This window comes from Scyliorhinus canicula, chromosome 3, assembly GCF_902713615.1.
Source record: "Scyliorhinus canicula chromosome 3, sScyCan1.1, whole genome shotgun sequence".
NCBI classification, from domain to species: Eukaryota; Metazoa; Chordata; class Chondrichthyes; order Carcharhiniformes; family Scyliorhinidae; genus Scyliorhinus; species Scyliorhinus canicula.
In genome coordinates, this window is record NC_052148.1 from 226806106 (window position 1) to 226826551 (window position 20446).

The 20446-nt window shown below is 48.9% G+C and overlaps 1 protein-coding gene across 14 annotated transcripts in view; it reads left to right on the top strand.

Moving 5' to 3' along the window:
* Window positions 1-20392, top strand: part of rapgef2 (Rap guanine nucleotide exchange factor (GEF) 2) — a 562209-nt gene extending 541817 nt beyond the window's left edge. For 13 of the 14 annotated variants that reach the window (XM_038792314.1, XM_038792318.1, XM_038792317.1 and 10 more), the window contains one exon: window positions 2618-4349. In XM_038792314.1, coding sequence (XP_038648242.1) covers window positions 2618-2624 — 7 coding nt within the window. In that variant the 3' untranslated portion in view covers window positions 2625-4349. Of the gene's footprint in view, window positions 1-2617; window positions 4350-19998 lie in introns of those variants that run through there. The other variant, XM_038792316.1, reaches the window with a different exon arrangement.
* The last annotated feature ends 54 nt before the right edge of the window (window positions 20393-20446 follow it).

Here is a 20446-nt window from a genome sequence, read left to right on the forward strand (position 1 = left end):
CCGAGGGGTCGGTATTGGGGTCATTGCTTTCCCTGATATATATTAATTATCTAGATCTTGGTGTGCAGGGGACAATTTCAAAGTTAATGGATGACACAAAACGTGGAAGCATTATAAATTGTGAGGAGGACTGTATAGAAGTTCAAAAGGACATAGATAAGTTAGTAGAGTGGGCAAGTGGGTCGCAGATGAAGTTCAATGCGGAGAAGTGTGAGGTGATGCATTTTGATAGGAAGAACATGGACAGAATATTTAAAATAAGGGTTATAACTCTTAAGGGGGTATAGAAGCAGAGGGATCTGGGTGTATATGTACATAGATCATTGAAGATAGCAGGGCAGGTGGAGAGAGCAGTTAATAAAGCAAATAGTATTCTGGGCATTATTAATAGTGGCATGGAGTACAAGAGCAAGGAGGTTATGCTGAACTTAACAAGACACTAATTAGACCTTAGCTGGAATATTATGTACAGTTCTGGGTGCCACATTATAGGAATGATGTGAACTTATTGGAAGAAATGTAGGAGGTTTTTACAAGAATGGTTTCCGAGGTGAGAAAATTCTGTTATCGAGATAGTTTGGAGATGTTTGGACTGTTCTCCTTGGAGAGAAGAAGGCTAAGAGTAAATGTGACATAGGGGTTCAAAATCATGAGGGGGCTAGTTAGAGAAGTTGGGGAGAAACTGTCCCCATTAGAAAAAGGATTGAAAACGAGGGGACACAGACTTACCAAAAGAAGCAAATATGATGAGAATATTGTTCACACTAGTTGGTTTGAGTCTGGAATGTGCCCAGAAGTGTGGTGGAGGGAGGTTCAATTGAGGCATTCAAGAGGACATTTGACGATTATTTAAATAGAAACAGTGCGCGGGGGTATGGGGAAAAGGCCGAAGAATGGCACTAAATCATAATGTCCATTTAGAGAGCCAGAGTAGACATGTTAGGCTGAATGGCTGCCTTCTGTGCTGTAGGAATTCTGTGAAGTCGCCATTCAATGGGTTTGAAGCTTTTGGGAAAGTTTAGCACCTACATTTAGAACATAGAACAGTACAGCACAGAACAGGCCCTTTGGCCCTCAATGTTGTGCCGAGCCATGATCACCCTACTCAAACCCACATATCCACCCTATACCCGTAACCCAACAACCCCACCCCCCTTAACATTACTTTTTAGGACGCTACGGGCAATTTAGCATGGCCAATCCACCTAACCCGCACATCTTTGGACTGTGGGAGGAAACCGGAGCACCCGGAGGAAACCCACGCACACAGGGGGAGGACGTGCAGACTCCACACAGACAGTGACCCAGCCGGGAATCGAACCTGGGACCCTGGAGCTGTGAAGCATTTATGCTAACCACCATGCTACCCTGCTGCCCTTTACTTTTTAAACCCTGCTGCCCTTTACTTTTTAAACTTTTTTTTAAAGGGTCCCACATAATTTGCTAATTTCTGCTTTAAGCAATTATTAAATCTGAGGAAATCACAGTTAAATACTTCACAGGAGTGCTTTGTTTTGCTCTTGTGTAATGAACTCCAATTGGCTTTATTGGTTGGCCAATTGGAGTATGAGCTCCCTCAATGATAGCTCATTGAGGGGGCCCATATAATCATCTGTGTAGGCTTTGTGAGCCAGTCTTAAGTTGACTGGACTGCTAGCAACACTGTTTGTAGCTGCTCCTGTAATATCGTTATTGTAAATAAATATTGGTGTGGTGACGGAACTCCTGCCTCCCGTGGATTACTACATCTTGCATACTTTTTATGGCTTTTACTGCACCCCTGGCAATATATAGCTCAACATTTTGTCCTGTTTCTCTGATTTTATTGGTGGAGTCTAGAGAAAATCTTATGCTCCTAATTTTCTTCATTCATTACTTATTCCTTTATGTGAAAAATACTTCTATAGGATGAAGATCTTGCAAAGTGGGTAATCTTAACTCTTCATGTTGCCCTTTAGGAACAGTATTCAACCTCTGCACTGACTAAAATTTGTTATTACTGCAGGAAGTATGGTTTAATGCAAATGGAATTGGTTGGTTCATCATCTGAAACTATTTTTTCCCCTATAGAATTCTGGTATAATGTCATCATTGCAGTTATTAGGTTAATTTCTAGATTATTCAGCTTTTGAAATATTGTCACAATCCTTGTTAAAAATGGCTTAATAGGACCCGAATGAATGCCTACTTTGTTTATTTTTACCTGTGCCTTCTACCCAGAAGGTATTGAGTGAGATCAGAAACAAGTGTCTCAGGGGCAGCAAGGTGGCGTAGTGGTTAGCCCTGCTGCCTCATGCCGCTGAGGACCTGTGTTCGAGCCCGGCCCTGGGTCACTGTCGTGTGGAATTTGCACATTCTCCCCATTTCTGTGCAGGCTAGGTGGATTAGCCACACTAAATTTCCCCTTAATTGGAAAAATAAAATAATTGGGTACTCTAAATTTATAGAAAAAAATAAACATGTGTCTTGGAAAATCTTAGGAATGGATACAACATATTGATGCAAAGCCCGTTTTTAGGTTTCTACTACTGTTGATGTGTATACTTTTAATTTTATTTATCAGAATGTTAAATTGATTTTTAATCTTTAAACTTTTAATTTTTTTTTTTCTTAACAGAAGATGAGCAAGTTTCTGCTGTCTGACCAGAGTTCACTTTTTTTTTTGTTTTTGTTGCTTCATGATACACGGCAAGCTACATTTTGGACAGCACAACAGACCATCCAGATGTAGGAACCATGGGTCTCTCTTGAATGAAATTCCTGATGCCACTTGCCTCGTTCCCTGCCTTAAAGCAGCATGGGTCTTTCCTCTCTCTCTCCCTCCCTTCCTTCCTCCCTCCCCCCCTGCCCCCCGCATGTGGAATACTGTGAAGAAACTGTCCTGGCACTTTGAAACTGTGTTGCTTTAAATGCACAGAGCTCACTCTACAGACAATTCCTGTTAATACCCACCATGAATTGTGCGCAAGAGTGCGTTTTGTAATTTTCACTGTGGAGTTGCTCTTGGTGCTTTTCTTTTCATCAACCGAGAACTTTTTAAATTCTTTTGCTGGACTTTTTAGCCATTCTAGCACAGTCATTTAAACAAAAAAAATGAAGTTTTTAACAAGAAGCAAATCATGCTAATTTTTTTTGTACAGTATTTCATCTAATTTTGAACATGTTATATTCACTTTTCGGCATGAAGCCAGATAGATTTTTAATTTATGTTGACATGTTTTGATTTTGCTTTAGAGAACAACAAATGCTACATCTCCACAATTACAGTATTATTTACACTTATAACTTATATTTTTTTTGGTTGTAGGGTTTATGAGATTGTGTTTTAAATAATTGAACTGAATGGCATTGCAGTGGATGGCACTCTGTATCCTAGAATTATGCTGGCTAGTTCTTCCCTTTTTCAAAAATGATAATGCCCTCATACTTGATGATAGGGCCACCAAGGTAAGGCTCCTTTAAAAAAAATACTTAATTTCTTTTTAAATACTTCAATACATGGTTCAGCCTTTGTAATCTGCAGTATATACAAGGAAATTAAGCTATTTCGAGCTACTTGGAGTATCACTGCATGTCTATAATGAAGGCTGAAACGTCAAAGCAAACCACCCTCTTGCTGCTATTTAAACCTTCAAGTTACTGAACTGACAACAGCATTTTTTGTTGTCATTCTACAGGCACCCAGTGGTGAAGGCTGCCAATCTGAGTAGTACTCAAATGTGAGAAATGGCTACTCTTGGATTTTGTTTGTCGTATTTCTGTTTTCCACTGAGCTCAGCTGATCATATTGATCAGTAGATAAACGTAGTTTCAATTGAAGACTGCAGTGTTTTCACTGTATTTAAAGCATCAGTGCTTTATTTAACTGTCATAAAATAATCATAGTCAGGCCCTCCATGTTTGCAAGTACTTCATATCTGTCAGTTATGCATTAGTAATGTAACTGTATTATGCATAATTTGCCAGTTTCAATATACAGTCAGTGAACATTGTGTGCATATAGGCAGACAAAAATAAATCATAGTTATATTGAAGAGTTGCACAAATAATATAAACCTAACTGTAATTGTAGAACATAGAACTGCTAATCTCATTTCAACAAATCTGTGATGTTAAGTGCAAAATGTATGATTAACTGGTGATTTCCTCATACTTTTGATACTACTTGTACCTGTATGTCTTTTAGAAAGACAATTGGTGGAGTCTGTATCCCTTTTGTATTTTTAATACAATAATTGTACATAATGGTTATATTTTGTTGAAAATGGTAGAAATGTACTACGTTTATGCCTCTACATCCAGTTTATACAGAGCTGGGAATAAATATAATTGCAAAATGTTGTTATTTATTTATGGAAGTTTGTAACCATGCTTATTGGGACATGGGCTACAGGATTCAACTTTCCAGGATTGTTGTGCAGTTTCCAGGAATTGAAGGATTAATCTTTTTTTTTTCACGCAAAGTTTTTGGGAATCCTAAATCTATAGGGGTGATGGCCATTACTGCTGCCCCCATAGTTGGGTCATGGCATGTTTAGCAGATTAGTGGGAGAAACAGATAAGCTGTGTTCGAATGGAGAAGAATGGCATCAGTAAATATTTTCAAACAAGATCCATTCGCGAGAAATAATTGGGTTCAAAACTATGCAAAATTGGTCAACTGATTTCTATTTGCAACAACACAAATAATGCATTCTCTACCCAATGAGGACATTTAGATAGTTTATAAACACAGCTCAATGCCTCTATTAAATTTTTAACTTGAAAAGTTTTCTTTTTATTAAATCCAGAATCACAATTCTGTTATATCAAATCATAATGATATTTAGGAATGAATAATGTTCTGAAATTAAAATAGTTTATTTGCCACACTGGTCAATTGTCAAATTGAACCATATCTTCCCTTGGTGAAGGTGGGAATCAGGAGGCAGGACCAATCCTGTGTTACAATCCCACCTCCATCTCCAGCCTGCCAGGAAGTGAAATTTTCCGAGGGTTGTGGCCTTGATTAGCATGGAGGCAGGCCTGCCACCCTCACTGGCAGACCTCACTAGATGTAGAGCTGGGCTGATTCCACAATGGGCTGGTTAAAAGGCCTGTCTCCATTCCTATCTATTTCCAAATATATGAGCACAATTCTTTGTTCTGTTTCATCGCAAATGTTGAGCTGAACCAGGAAGATCTCAAAATGTATTGAAAAGTAAATTTGTGAAGCAATTAACTTCCAACCACCACCCCCCACACCCACTCATTATCCACTTTATAAACATATGAACTCAAGTTATAAAAGCTCTAATGCATTCAAGAGCCCATCCCCCAAATAAACAATTTGACTCCTGTGAAAACAAAACTGTATTTATAAATGCATTATAAAAGCTGGAATGGTTCTTCCGGTGACGGCTATGTGGTGAGCGGTCACACACGCAGTGGCTCACGCCAAGGTACTTGGTTTTAAGCCCTTTCTGCCCGGTGTATGGATAATTGGAAGAAATTGGTGCAGTTTGATGGAATAAGACCCCCTTGTTGGAGTAATGTCTGGTAAAACTAAGACAAAGCCGAAATCGGACAAGGGGTTGTCGCAGACTCAAAAGGTTCCTGAGCCTTAGTAGGGGAGAACATGGTGGCTGCTTCTGCTGAGTTGGTGGCCCCTCAGAGGATGACTGAGAAGTTGGTTAGCTTCTTGACTGACGAATTTAAGAAGCAGCAGCAGGCAATCGCTGAGGAGCTGGAGAAGGCATTGGGGGGGCTTTGGCCCCAATTCTGGTGGCCATGGACAAGATGGACCAGCGGATTGTGATACAGGTGGGGGCGACAATGCAGAAGGTGGAGATGGTGCTCACTGACCGCAACGATCAGATTATCTCCCTGGAGGCAGAGATGGTGGTGCTGGCTGAGGGGCGGAGTGTGCTAAAGGCCAAGGTTGATGATCTGGAGAACCGTTCTAGACGACAGAGCTTCAGGATCGTCAGGCTGCCTGAGGACTTAACTCCATAGACTATATGCCCAAGATGTTCAGAATCTTGGTGGGGCGAAGGTGTTTCTGACCCCTCCTGTGTTGGACCGGGCCCATAGATCACTGAGACAAAAGCCCAGATTGGGGGAGCCATCTCGGACAATAATAGTCAGATTTCATTGATACCTGGATAAGGAGCAGATCCTGAGGTAGGTGAAGGACTATTGAAACAGTAGTTGAGAGGGCCATGCCATCAAAATATATGTTGGGGGGAAAGCTGACAAAAAGGCATGCGGCGTTTAATAAGGCCATGGCAAGAGCAAGGTTTGGTGATGTACTCAGTTTGTCTTCGGGTAACTTTCAAGGGCCGAGACTATTATTTTGATGCACCAGAGGATGCAAATGAATTTGACAAGAAGCACAGACTGGGATGAACTGAAGTGCTTGAGGACTATGGAATTTGTTGTTTACTCATTAAGTTCATCTGTATGTGTATATTTTGGAGGATTTTTGTAATATTGGGGAGGGCTTGGGGTTGTGCCTGGGAGATAATCTCATAATTATAAGGCACATAGGGAACTATCTGGGAAGGTGGAGAGGCAGAGACCGGTGGATACCATTCTCGAGGTGGACCCCCAGTAAATCACCCCAGTGCCAGAGTTATTGGTGAACAGAAAGAAATTGCAAATGGATTTTGAGTTGTCAACTGGTACGGCTGCGTCGCTTGAGGAGGACATTTTATGAGTATGGGGAGGAAGCTAGTTTTCTGGGCTCACCAGCTGTGGTGGGTTAGTTTCTGCCTCAGCGATGGTTAATGAGGCATTGAGGCCTTCTACCATGGACTGTATGAGTCTGAGCCTCAGTGTGGCAATTTTTGGATCCGGTAAACTTCCCAGAGGTGGAGCAGGATACGAGTCAGAAGTTGGAGACACCGATGAGGCCGGAGAACATGAGCTGTATTCAGTTAATGCAGACAGGCAAAGGACTGGGGCTGGATAGGTTCCCCATTGAATTTTACAATTTGCTGGTCAGTTGGTCCCACTTCTGCTCTATATGTTTAGTTTTAATATTTAATTTGGCATTTTCATGAAAACAAGCCGAAGCAGAAACAAAATTATACAACATTATAAATAATCAATACCCACTCCTCCTGCTCCCCGCCCCCTTCTCCTATCCTGCCTTCCTCATTTCAACCCTTCTATTCCCCTCCACCTTTGCTGACTCATTAAAGAAGTCAGTGAACGGCTTCCACCTCCGAGCAAACGGGGATTTTGACAGGTTGCTCACCCACACACCAGCTTCCGGCGGCTCCGAGTCCCTTCACCCAAGTAAGATCCATCTCTGGGCTATAAAGCAGGTAAAGGCTAAAGATTAGGTGGATTGCCAATGCTAAATTGCCCCTTAGTGTCCAAAAAGGTTAGATGGGGTTACGGGGATAGGGTGGATGAGTGGGTTTAGGTAGGATGCCCTTTCCAAGGGCCAGTGCAGACTGCATTGTAAATTCTATGATTATGATAAAACATTGGCCTCTTTCACCCCCTGCCCCCACCGAGGCACCCTCCTGTCCCAAATGTTGCCTCCACTGTCCCGACACCCTCAAGGCCAATACCATCACTGGGCTCAAAGAGTGCCTGGTTGGTGAGAACGGCAGAGGCGCTGTTAACAATGCCCTTAAGCTCATTACTCTACAAGAATCTGCCCCATGCCTACCACTCCCTCACTACCCATTTCCTAACCATGGCCATGTTTGCCGCCCATAGTAGTTAATTATATTCGGCAACATCAGCAGCCACCCCCCCCCCCCCCCCTTGCCCATACAAACCCCTGGATCAGCGCGTTAACCTTCCTTTAAAAAAAACTTCAGGGCAAAGATTGGGAGGTTCTGAAATACGAACAGGAACCTTGGTAGCATTGTCATCTTTTTTTAAAAAATAATTTTTATTAAGGTTTTCACAAAATATAAACAACAAAACAATATTAACAAAACAACCATGCTAAAAACCCAAGAACAGCACCCACCCAACTACAAAAGCAACGACTAAAACACAGAAAAAATGCAAGCAACAAAAAGGAAAGAGATAACACCCGCCACATCCAACAACCCATGTACACAATTCTCCCTCCCACCGAACCAAACCCCCACCCCCCACCCCCCCCACCCCTCTCCCCCGGGTTGCTGCTGCTGCCGGCCTATTTCCCTACCGTTCCACCAGGAAGTCCAGGAAAGGCTGCCACCGCCTAAAGAACCCCTGTACTGATCCCCTCAGGGCAAATTTCACCTTCTCCAATTTGATGAACCCCGCATTATCATTGATCCAGGCCTCCACGCTTGGGGGCCTCGCATCCTTCCATTGAAGCAAGATCCTCCGCCGGACTACTAGGGACGCAAAGGCCAGAACACTGGCCTCTTTCGCCTCCTGCACTCCCGGCTCCACTGCAACCCCAAAAATTGCGAGTCCCCAGCCTGGCTTGACCCTGGATCCCACCACCCTCGACACCGTCCTTGCTACCCCCTTCCAAAACTCCCCCAGCACTGGGCATACCCAAAACATATGGGTGTGGTTCGCTGGGCTCCCCGAGCACTTAGCACACCTGTCTTCGCCCCCGAAAAACCTACTCATCCTCGTCCCAGTCATGTGGGCCCTATGCAACACCTTGAACTGTATGAGGCTAAGCCTCGTATAGGAAGAGGAGGAATTCACTCTTTCCAGGGCATCCGCCCACGTCCCCTTCTCAATCTCCTCACCCAGCTCCTCTTCCCATTTACCCTTCAGCTCCTCCACCGAGGCCTCGTCTACCTCCTGCATTACACGGTATTTGCCCGAAATCCTCCCTCCTCCAACCCACACCCCCGAGAGCACCCCGTCCCGTACTCCACGGCGCAGCAGGGGGAACCCCTCCACCTGCCGCCTGGCAAATGCCCTAACCTGCATGTACCTAAACATGTTCCCTGGGGGAGCCCAAACCCCCCCCCCCCCCTCCAACTCCCCCAGGCTCGCGAACCCCCCATCCACAAACAGGTCCCTCAACCTCCTAATACCTACCCTGTGCCAGCCCAGAAATCCGCCATCGATGGAACAAACCGGTGGTTCCCCCGTATCGGGGACTCCATCGAGCCCCCCACCTCCCCCCTATGCTGTCTCCATTGCCATCAAATTTTGAGGGTAGCCGCCACCACCAGGCTCGTGGTATACCTCGTTGGAGGGAGCGGCAATGGCGCCATTACCAGCGCCTCCAGCTCGTGTCCACACAGGACGCCATCTCCATCCTCTTCCATGCTGCCCCTTCCCCGTCCATTACCCACTTACGCACCATCGCTGCATTGGCAGCCCAATAGTACCCACAGAGGATGGGCAGCGCCAGCCCTCCCCTATCCCTGCCCCGCTCCAAGAACACCCTTCTCACCCTCTGAGTCCCATGCGTCCATACAAATCCCGTAATACTCCTGTTGACTCTCCTAAAAAAGGCCTTCGGGATAAGGATGGGAAGGCACTGGAACAGGAACAAAAACCTCGGGAGCACCGTCATGTTGACGGACTGCACCCTCCCCGCCAGTGACAGCGGTAACATATCCCACCTTTTGAACTCCTCCTCCATTTGCTCCACCAACCTTGTGAAGTTGAGCTTGTGCTGGGCCCCCCAGCTCCTAGCCACCTGGACTCCCAGGTACCTAAAGCTCCTCCCTGCCTCCTTCAGTGGGAGCCTACCAATCCTCTCCTCCTGATCCCCCGGGTGCACCACGAACAGCTCGCTCTTACCCAGGTTGAGCTTATACCCAGAAAAGCCCCCAAATTCGCTGAGAATCCTCATCGCATTCCCCCCACCGGGTCCGCCACATACAGCAACGGGTCGTCCGCATAAAGCGACGCTCGATGATCCTCCCCACCCCGCACCAGGCCCCTCCAGTTCCCCGACTCCCTCAACGCCATGGCCAGGGGCTCAATTGCCAACGCAAAGAGCAAGGGGGACAGGGGACACCCCTGTCTCGTCCCCCGGTGCAGCCGAAAGTACTCCGACCTCCTCCTATTCGTGGCTACACTTGCCATCGGGGCCTCATAAAGCAACCTCACCCAACGGACAAACCCCTCCCCAAACCCAAACCTTTCCAACACCTCCCACAGATACCCCCACTCAACCCTATCAAAGGCCTCCTCCACATCTAATGCCACCACTATCTCCGCCTCCCCTTCCACAGCCGGCATCATAATAACGTTGAGGAGCCTTCATACATTTGTATTCAACTGCCTTCCCTTTACAAACCCCGTCTGGTCTTCGTGAATGACCTCCGGCACACAATCTTCTATTCTTGTAGCTAAGATCTTTGCCAACAGCTTGGCGTCTACATTTAGCAGCGAGATCGGCCTATATGACTCACACTGCAGAGGGTCCTTGTCCCGCTTAAGGATCAAGGAAATCAGCGCCCGTGACATAGTTGGGGGCAAAGTCCCCCCCGCCCCCCCTCCCCTCCCTTGCCTCGTTAAAGGTCCGAACTAACAGGGGGCCCAACAGGTCCGCATACATTTTATAAAATTCGGCCGGAAACCCATCCAGCCCCGGCGCCATCCCCGACTGCATGCTCCCTATCCCTTTAACCAGCTCAATCGGCGCCCCCAGTCCCTCCACCAGCCCCTCCTCCACCTTCGGAAATCGCAGCTTGTCCAAGAAGCGCCCAATTTCTCTCTCTCCCCCCCCCCCCCCCCCCCCCCCCCCTCCACCGGGGATTCAGACCGGTACAATTCCCCATAAAAGTCCCTAAAGACCCCATTAACGTCTACCCCCCTCCGCATCACCTTCCCATCTCTATCCTTCACTCCCCCAATCTCCCTGGCCGCGTCTCGCTTTTGGAGCTGGTGTGCCAGCATCCTACTCGCCTTCTCCCCGTATTCATACACCGCCCCCTGTGCTTTCCTCCACTGAGGCTCCGCCTTTCTGGTGGTCAGTAGATCGAACCTGGCCTGAAGGCTACACCGCTCCCCCAGCAATCCCTCCTCCAGAGCCTCCGCACATCTCCTATCCACCCTCACCTTCTCCCCTACCAATCTCTCCCTCTGCTCTCCCCTCTCCCTATGGGTTCGGATGGAAACAAGCTCCCCTCCAATCACTGCCCTCAATGCCTCCCAGACTGTCCCCACTCGGAACTCCCCGTCATCCCTGGCCTCAAGGCACCTCTTGATACACCCCCGAACCCTCCCGGCCACCCCCTCGTCCCCCAGCAGCCCCACCCCCAAGCGCCAGAGCGGACGCCGGTCCCCCTCCTCCCCAGCCCGAGATCCACCCAGTGCGGGGCACGATCCGAAACGGCCACGGCAGAGCACCCAGCATCCGCCACCCTCGAAACCAGCCAAGGACAAAAAAATCAATCCTGGAACAGGCCCCATGCATGTGGGAGAAAAACGAGTACTCCCTGGCCCCTGGCCTCGCAAACCTCCAGGGATCCACCCCTCCCATCCGATCCACAAACCCCCCCAACACCCCAGCTGCCGCCGGCCTCCCACCCGTCCGGGACCCGGATTGATCCAGTGGGGGATCCAGCACCGTGTTGAAGTCCACCCCCATGATCAGGCCCCCCACCTCCAGGTCCGGAATGCGGCCCAACATACGCCTCATAAACCCCGCATCGTCCCAATTTGGAGCGTAAACATTCACCAGCACCACCCGCTCCTCCTGCAGCCACCACTCACCATCACATATCTCCCACCACATTTAACGCCTCAAACGACACTCTCTTTCCCACCAGGATCGCCCCCCCCCCCCCCCCCCCCCCCGATTCCTCTCATCCAGCCCCGAATGAAATGCTTGGCCCACCCACCCATTCCTCAGTCGAACCCGGTCTGCCACCTTCAGGTGCGTCTCTTGGAGCATGGCCATATCCGCCCTCAGCCCCTTCAAGTGCGCAAACACCCGGGCCCGTTTGACCGGCCCGTTCAGCCCCCTCACATTCCAGGTTATCAGCCGGACCAGAAGGCTCCATGCCACCCTCCCCTGCCCGCCACTGGCCAGCGCCCCCCGCTCGGCCTGTTCCCCACGATGGCAACCCCCCCCCCCCCCCCCCCCCCCCCAGCACCCCCTGCATACTCCAGCTCCTTCCTGGCCATTTCAGCAGCAACCCGGTACCCCCCTCCTAGCCGCGCCCCCCCCCCCCCCCCCCATAGCACTCCCGTGAGCCAGCTGCTGACCCCGGCGATTCCCGCCACACCTCCTCCTCCTCCGTGCCCATCAGCAGGCCCTCCTCCCCCTGCTCTTGCGCGGGAAAATAACAACCAGCAAAGGCCCGCGCTTCTCAGCCCCGACCCCGCCCCCATCACCCCGCCGCGCGGGAAACCAGAGGAAAGCCCGCGCTTTCGCCCTGCCCAACCCCGCCTCCTCTAGGGCAACTCCCATTGCCAGTCCCCCACCACCAGCTCCCCGCACTCCCAGTTTACCTCCCTGCCTGAACCCGTCCACCAGACCCATACAAAAAGACATAGATATCGCCCCACCCACCCTAAAGCCGACACACATCCTGCATGAAACAGAGAACCCTCCCTCCAAAGAAAAAATTAGACACATTGCATTTACATACTAAACCCCCATCCCTGACCCTCAGTTTGAGTCCAATTTCTCAGCCTGCACAAAAGCCCACGCCTCCTCCGGGGACTCAAAATAATGGTGCCGGTCCTTGTAGGTGACCCACAGACGCGCCGGCTGCAACACGCCAAACTTTACACTCTCTCTGTGGAGCACCGCCCTCATCCGGTTGTACCCGGCCCTCCGCTTAGCCACCTCCGCACTCCAGTCCTGGAAGATCCGCACCTCCGTGTTCTCCCACTTGCTGCTCCGCTCCTTCTTGGCCCACCGGAGCACGCACTCCCGGTCAACGAACCGGTGGAACCGCACCAGCACCGCTCACGGCGGCTCATTCGGCTTGGGCCTCCTGGCCTGTATTCTGTGGGCCCCATCCAGCTCCAGGGGCCCCTGGAAGGACCCAGCTCCCATCAGCGAGTTCAGCAAAACGACCACATAGGTCGCCAGGTCCGACCCCTCCAGCCCCTCCGTGAGGCCCAGGATCTGTAAATTTTTCCGCCTCGACTGGTTGTCCAGCTCCTCGAACCGCTCCTGCCACTTTTTATGGAGCGCCTCGAGCATCTCCACCTTCCCCGCGACGGCCACGGCCTCATCCTCCCTTTCGGAGGCCTGCTGCTGCAGCTCCCGGATTGCGGCCCCCTGGGCTGTCTGAGTCTCCAGCAGCTTACCGGTGGTAGCCTTCAGCGACTCCAGCAACTCCACCTTAAGCTCCTGGAAGCAGCGCCAAAGAGTCTCCTGCTGCTCCTGCGCCCACTGCCTCCACTCCTCGAGGGCTCCGCTGGCCGCCATTTTGTTTCCCTTCCCCCGCTTTTCCAGGGGCGCTGCCACCGCTTTTCTGCTCACCCCACTCCTGGTCCGGAACATAGAACCCTGGGGATCTACTGCAGACCCCTTCCCACGTCGGGAATCGTCGAAAAAGCTCCGTTGGGGGCCCTAGCGGGAGCTGCCGAACATGCGGCTTAGCTCCGCATAGCCGCAACCGGAAGTCGGCAGCATCGTCATCTTTACTGTCTACACCCGTCCCGCCAGTGGCAGCACATCCCACCCAAGACCCCCTTCATCTGCTCCACCACCCAAGTCAAATTTAACTTGTGCAGCTGCGCCCAACCCTTTGTCACCTGAACATGCAGGTATCTAAAGCTCGCCCCCATTACCTTAAAACGGCAGCTCTCCCTGATGTGTTAGGCAGGTTGGTTCGACGTTGACTGCAACTGGATGCAGGGAAGCTAGAAACAAACGTCTGACACCGGAGATGATCCAACACTGTTTTATTTAAACTATGAACGGCTGTACATGTTCAGCTGTGGGTTGACACTCTACTAATCCTACTGACGACCTCTTACTGGCTCGACCAGACTTACTATCTACCACATGGCAATAGTGTCCACTGACTTGTGCACTCTGACTGTCTCAGTGTCTGGGTCCCGAAAAGAGCGGGAGTCTTAATGCTCTGTGGGCTTTATAGTGGTCGTGTCTTGTCTGGTGATTGGTTGTCCTGTGTTGTGTGTTCATTGGTCATCCTGTGTGTCAATCACTGCCTGTCTGCATCTCATTATATACATGAGTGGATATTATGACATCTCCCCTTTTTTTTAAATAAGTTATGGAATGTGAAGGTATATACATGCCTGACTATGTACAAGTGGTGAATTAACAAACATATGTACATGGGAAGGTGTCTGTCGTGCAGATACAGAGCAAACTGAACAAAATTTACAAAAGTAAAGTCTATAGATTCAGTCTTTGAGGCGGGCGATGAATTCTGGTCGATCACCGCAGAGACGGAGCCGGACGCGCTGGCACTTGGACTGGCGGGATTGCTGGCATTGCGGTGGTGTCATGGACAGGCTGGCAGATCGGTGTCCTCGTGGCAGGAAACGTCCGGAGGAGGTTTGACAGCCGGCGGAGCAATGCGGTTAGGCGGTGGGCAGGGAACTCCCCGCAGCGCCTTCCTGTTGCGCCGGAAAATGGAGCCGTCAGCCATTTGAATAATGAAAGACCATGGGTCGGCCTTCCTGATAACAACAGCTGGGGCCAACCAACCTCCCTCAGGCAATTGGACGCGAAGAACATCTGCAGGAGCCAGCACAGGCAGATCCGTGGCATGAGCATCATACGCGATCTTCTGCTGGTCCCTGGACCGATGCACCTTTTGCAGCACCGTGAGGTGGTCAAGGTCTGGAATATCAATGGCTGGAACAGTTGTCCTCAGGTTGCGGTTCATCAACGTTACCACTGTTCTCGCTTGTGACACACTGGGCTAATTTGCTGCCTTTTAAAGCAGACCACGCAGGCCAGCAGCACGGTTCGATTCCCGTACCAGTCTCCCCGGACAGGCACCAGAATGTGGCGACTAGGGGCTTTTCACAGTAACTTCATTGAAGCCTACTCGTGACAATAAGCGATTTTCATTTCTTCATTTCATTTCATAATGCGGCCTGCTGCCCCAGGTTTTGATACACCCGCAGCTTGTTCCTTTCCAGGTGCACTTCCTCGTCTGCCTTGTCCACTAAAGAATCTTTGCTTCATCCAGAAAGCAGTGCAACCGCACCACAATCACCCTCGGCGACCCGCCCACCTCTAGCCTCATCAGTGCCCTGTGCGCTCGGTCAACCTCCAAGGGCCGGTCAAAGGCCGATCCCCCATTAACTTCTCCAACATTTTGCCCACGTACGTGCCGGCTTTTGCATCTTTGATGTCTTTGGGCATCCCCACAATCCTCAAATTTTGCTTTCTGGAGCGATTCTCCACATTTTCCACCTTTTCCTTCAGCCTCTTTTGGGTCTCCCGCATCGCCCCTACCTTGGCCACCAACGAGGCCAACTGCCCCTCGTGGTCCCCCACAGCCTCCCCCTGCCCGGCCCTGGGACTCTAGCCTCTGCTCCATTCTCTCGATCCCTGCTCTCTCGATCCCTGCTTTAGTCGGTTCCACCACTTTGGCCAGGTCTTTCAGGGCCTCCAGATCCTCCTTCCGCTGCTGGCTGAACTTAGTGTACATAAATTGCACTAACTGCTCCATTGACCATTGGGTGGACAAAACAGCCCCTTTGCCCTCCGCCATCTTTACCTGTGGCACACCACGCAGACTCTCCAGTTCCAGCAGCTCTTCTCGTCCCACTCCAAGTGCTGGATCCATCTACCAGCCACACCCGACGAGTTACACTTTCACCTGATATTCTTACACCTCTTTCTATTCCAAAACATGGCCCTTCAGATGGGGAAAACCGAAAAATACCACCTTGAGCGGGAACCACAAAATGCACGACCACTCACTCCATGGCCGCCACTGGACAGCCTGCTGAATATGTTTATAATGATTCCGCTTCCCGGAGGGGGGGGGGGGGGGGGGGGTGCTGGCGCAGGTGTTAATTTATTTGATCCTAAAGGAGGACAAAGATCCCGTGGAATGTGGGTCGCATTGGCCTATTTCTCTACTAAATGCTGATGCTGAGGCATTGGCTACGGTGTTGGCAATACGAGTGGAGACCTGCCTAGCAGATGTAATTTCGGAGGAGGAGACCTAATCTGCACATCTTTGGATTGTGGGAGGAAACCGGAGACATGGGGAGGACGTGCAGACTCCGAAAAGAAAGTGACCCAAGCCGGGAATCAAATATGGGACCCTGGCACTGTGGTGCAACTGTGCTAACCACTGTGCTACTATGCCACTAAGAATGACCATGAAACCATTGTCAATCATCATAAAAACCCATCTGGTTCACTAATGTCCTTTAGAGAAGGAAATCTGCTATCCTTACCTGGTCTGTCCTATAAGTGACTCCAGACCCACAGCAATGTGGTTAACTCTTAAATGCCCTCGGGGATGGGCAATAAATGTTGACCCAGCCAGCGAAGCCCACATCACATGAATGAATGAATTTAAAAGAAGTGGGAGGGTCAGCTGGGTTTGGCCTTTGAGGGGGGAGTGTGGAGTGAGGCTCTTTACAGGGTCAACTTCACATCCTCATGTGCAAGGTTTTTTTAAAATTAATTAATGGGGCAATTAAGAGTCAACTACATTGCTGTAAGGACGGTTTTTAAGAAAATGGTGTCATGGCCATCATTAGACTTTCAATTCCAGATTTTTAATGAATCAGATTTCACCATCTGCAGTGGTGGGATTTGAACATGTGTCCCCAGAGCATGACTGTGGGTCTCTGGTTTATTAATCTAGTGACAATGCCACCACACCACTGTCTCCTCTGATCCAGTTCAAGGTGGTGCACAAGGCACACCTGACTAGGGCACGTGGGTCCTTCTTAGGGGTGGAGGATAGGTGTGAGCGGTGCTCTTGGGGGCCGGCAAATCACATGCACATGTTTTAGTCTTGCCCCAAGCTTGTTAGTTTCTGGGTCTCCTTTTTTGAGACTCTTTCCGGGATTTTGGGTGTTCAGCCTGTTGGTGGCCATTTCTGGAGTTTCGGATTCGCCATTGCTGCAGACGGGGACGAGGGCAGATGCCCTAGCCTTCGCCTCACTAATAGCCCGGAGGCCAGTTCTGCTTGGGTGGAGGTCCCCGGAGCAGCCGAAGGCCTCTGCTTGTTCGGGGGATCTGACGGAATTTTTGCACCTGGAGAAGATTATGAGGGGGTCGGTGGAAGAGTTCTTTCCAAGGTGGCAGCCCATCATCTCCTATTCAGGGAACTAGTTACCGTCAGCTGATGGTGGCCGGGGGGGGGGGGGGGGGGGGGGGGGGTGGTATTCTGAGTAAGGTTCTGGTCTTTTTGTGAGGAGGGAGGGGAATTGGGGGGACTGAGTGGGTGTACCTTGGGAATAATATGGGGTTGGGATTTGTTGTATTGTTATGTTGTAATAATAAAAATTTTGTTTGAATAAAAAATGTTTTTAAAGAAATAAGGGCTGGAATGCATCCAAGAGCCCACAAATTCCTCAGATTAAACTCAAAACCCTTATCTCAACAACTGTATAAACTGATAACGTAAAAGCAATCAAAAGTGCTTAAAAATTAAACATTTGTATTAATTTGCTAAGCTATACTTAATACTGTAAATTTTACATTACCGCTTCTGTCATAGATTTTTCCACATTTACAACATTGATCATTTCCTTGACAAATTGCCATGTGGCAAAAATTAACAGCAAGAATCTGGTTTAATGTTCACTTTTATGAGTAAAAGTCTCCCGGTTAGTAAGTTAGGCTGCCGATATTCACATTTCCCCATCAGAACATGGAGAGGCAACTGTTGACGTCTGGCCCTGCAACTGCCCAAAAGGAGGCGTATGTAAGGAATCGGATTACTGTTCACTGTTAGCAGTTCATTGCTCTCCTTATCATGTGCAAGTCTAATAATTCCAACAGCAATTTAATGATTTCAAGTAAAACTTTGAAAAATACATTGTTTAATGTGTGGTTAAATCTTCCATTCAAAACACTATCGTGACTCACAGTAATGGCCACAGATATAAATCGTGCTACATCCATATTTTTCTGCTGAACTGTTAAAGGCAGCAAAACCTTATTTTTGAAAACTCTCCTCGCCTCCAGTTAGCTGGTGTAAAACCTGACACCTGCTGAATCCCAGCTGCCTTGCTGAAAATCATCAAACTTTCCAGAGACAGGCTCTTATAGAATTTACAGTGCAGAAGGAGGCCATTTAGCCTATCAAGTCTGCACCAGCCCTTACAAAGAGCACCCAACTCAAGCCCACATATCTGCCTTGTCCCCATAACCCAGTAACCCCCACTTAACCATTTTTTGGACACTAAGGGCAATTTAGCACAGCCAATCCACCTTAATTGCACATGTTTGGACTGTGGGAGGAAACCGGAGGAAACCCACGCAGACATGGGGAGAACGTGCTGACTCCACACAGACAGTGACCCAGACGGGAATCGAACCTGGGACCCTGGAGCTGTGAGACAACTGTGCTAACCACTATGCTACCATGCCGCCCTCTTAATGTACTCACCGCGATTGTTCAATAGGAGCAAGACTAAAATGTAATGTAACTGCACAAATATAACTTTTAAATGATTGATTTTTCTATCCTTTTGGAATTCTCCAAGATAAGTCATGGAACATAAGTGGCAATTTGTACAAATTATATAGCTTTGGTGCATTCTATTATTGTACTGTGATGCCATTTTTTAAATATTACAATAACTTTATTCAAATCAATCTTAACATTTAAATAAAAAGATAACAGTTTGTTGAATTTTCTGTAATTACAACCTAATTTTGAAAAGTGCTAAAATTAGTTTAAAAACAACTCTTGTTGAACAGACCTCTGTCCAACCGAAGGATAATCACAATATGCATGTTCAGTCCAGGTGCTCTTAACTTTTTCCGAGTCCATTACCCAAGAAACCGGCCTGAAATTCAATAAAACATAGGGTGGAATCTTGCACCTGCATTCACTTTGGGCGCAAAATATCATGAGATTCAGAAAACCAGATTGACGTCAGCGAGATCACCATTTTATATTATCCTCGTCCCTCGCCAGTGAGGTAACAAGCTTCCGGTCCAGGAAGGTCAGGAACATCATTTCAATGCACTAACATCTCATTACAGCAGTCGCAGATTAACTTCCCCCACAATTGCAATTTGAAGCTGCGCGGGGGAGGGAATGTTGAGTGTGGGTCCGGGAGTTTTGCTTGCGGGTTGGGGGGTGCAGTGGTGGGTAGTTCTTTTGGAGGGGGCAGGAACCTTGCAATCACAGGAATCTTGGGTAGGTGGGGGTCAACAATAGAACGCTTGTTTGTAGTAGCCACAACTTTGAAGAGTGGGGTCTGCCCAGTGATGTTATCTGATCCTGTTAAGTTTAATATGGAGGCATGACAGCAATGAGCTGACCCCTGCCTGCCACAAGAGATTTATTTTGTGGCAAATCAAATAACAAATTGAAATGAATCAAATATACTGAGGGACAAATTAAAGGAATCAACTTGCCTATTAAAATTCCCAAGCCTTGATGCACCAGACAGTTATGCCCAGTTACTCAGATGTGATGTATGCTGGTGCCACTGATTGGCGCTCACACATTAACCGTTTCCATGATACACTGTCCATTCCATGATTTCCAAAGCTTGCCCTCAGCATATGCTGAGAGGGTTTGCAGATTTACTGCAACCAAATCAAGGGCCAAAATTTTCAGAGTGCACCAGACTGCCCGTGCTTTGGAGCAGCATTCTCACAGGCCATGCCCTACCTCCCCCAGAAAGTCTGCTCACAGGGCCCTGTAGTTTACCTATCGGCCTCGTGGGTTTGCCCTCAGGGAGACCTGAGTGCTAAAGAGGGGCCCAAGGTTGATGGCTATCTGTCACACCGAGTGGGGAGAGGCCTGTATGGGTTCTTGGCCAGTATGGGAGATTGTATGGGAGTGAAGCTCAGTGAGTAGGTGTGCCTAGAGTCGCTGACCATCGGTAGGGTGCTCTAGGGGCTGGATTAGAAATGGGTCAGGGCGTGGTCAGGAATCCTCATTGATCTCTCATTCTCTTTCTTCCCTTTCAATTATTGCACAGATACAATCATGGAGCCTAAAGAGTTGGCGATAATCTACTAGCAGGAGAGACAACACTGCTGTCAAACATGCAGTCGTGTGGAGGCAGGTGCAGAACCCTGAGGAGAAAGGGATGGAAGAACCTGCTCAGCTGCCAAAGGTTTCACCATGGTGTGGCCGCTTGGAGGCAATATCACCAGGCCAAAATCTACCAGAACCAGATACCATACCTGGAGATGAGTGAGAAAAGGGAAGGGATGCCAACAACAGTGCCCTCAGGCTGTCCCCTTACATGAGGCCGCCTCCAGCTGCCCCCAAACTGACCGCTCCACTGCCCATTTCTGAGCCATTGTCATATTTGCTGCCCAGTAGTAATTCAACAAGCTCAGCAATGCTACCCGATCCCCATCCCCCCCTCCATTCCCCCTCTCTCCCTCTCCAAGAACACCCTCCTCACCTGCAGAACCTTC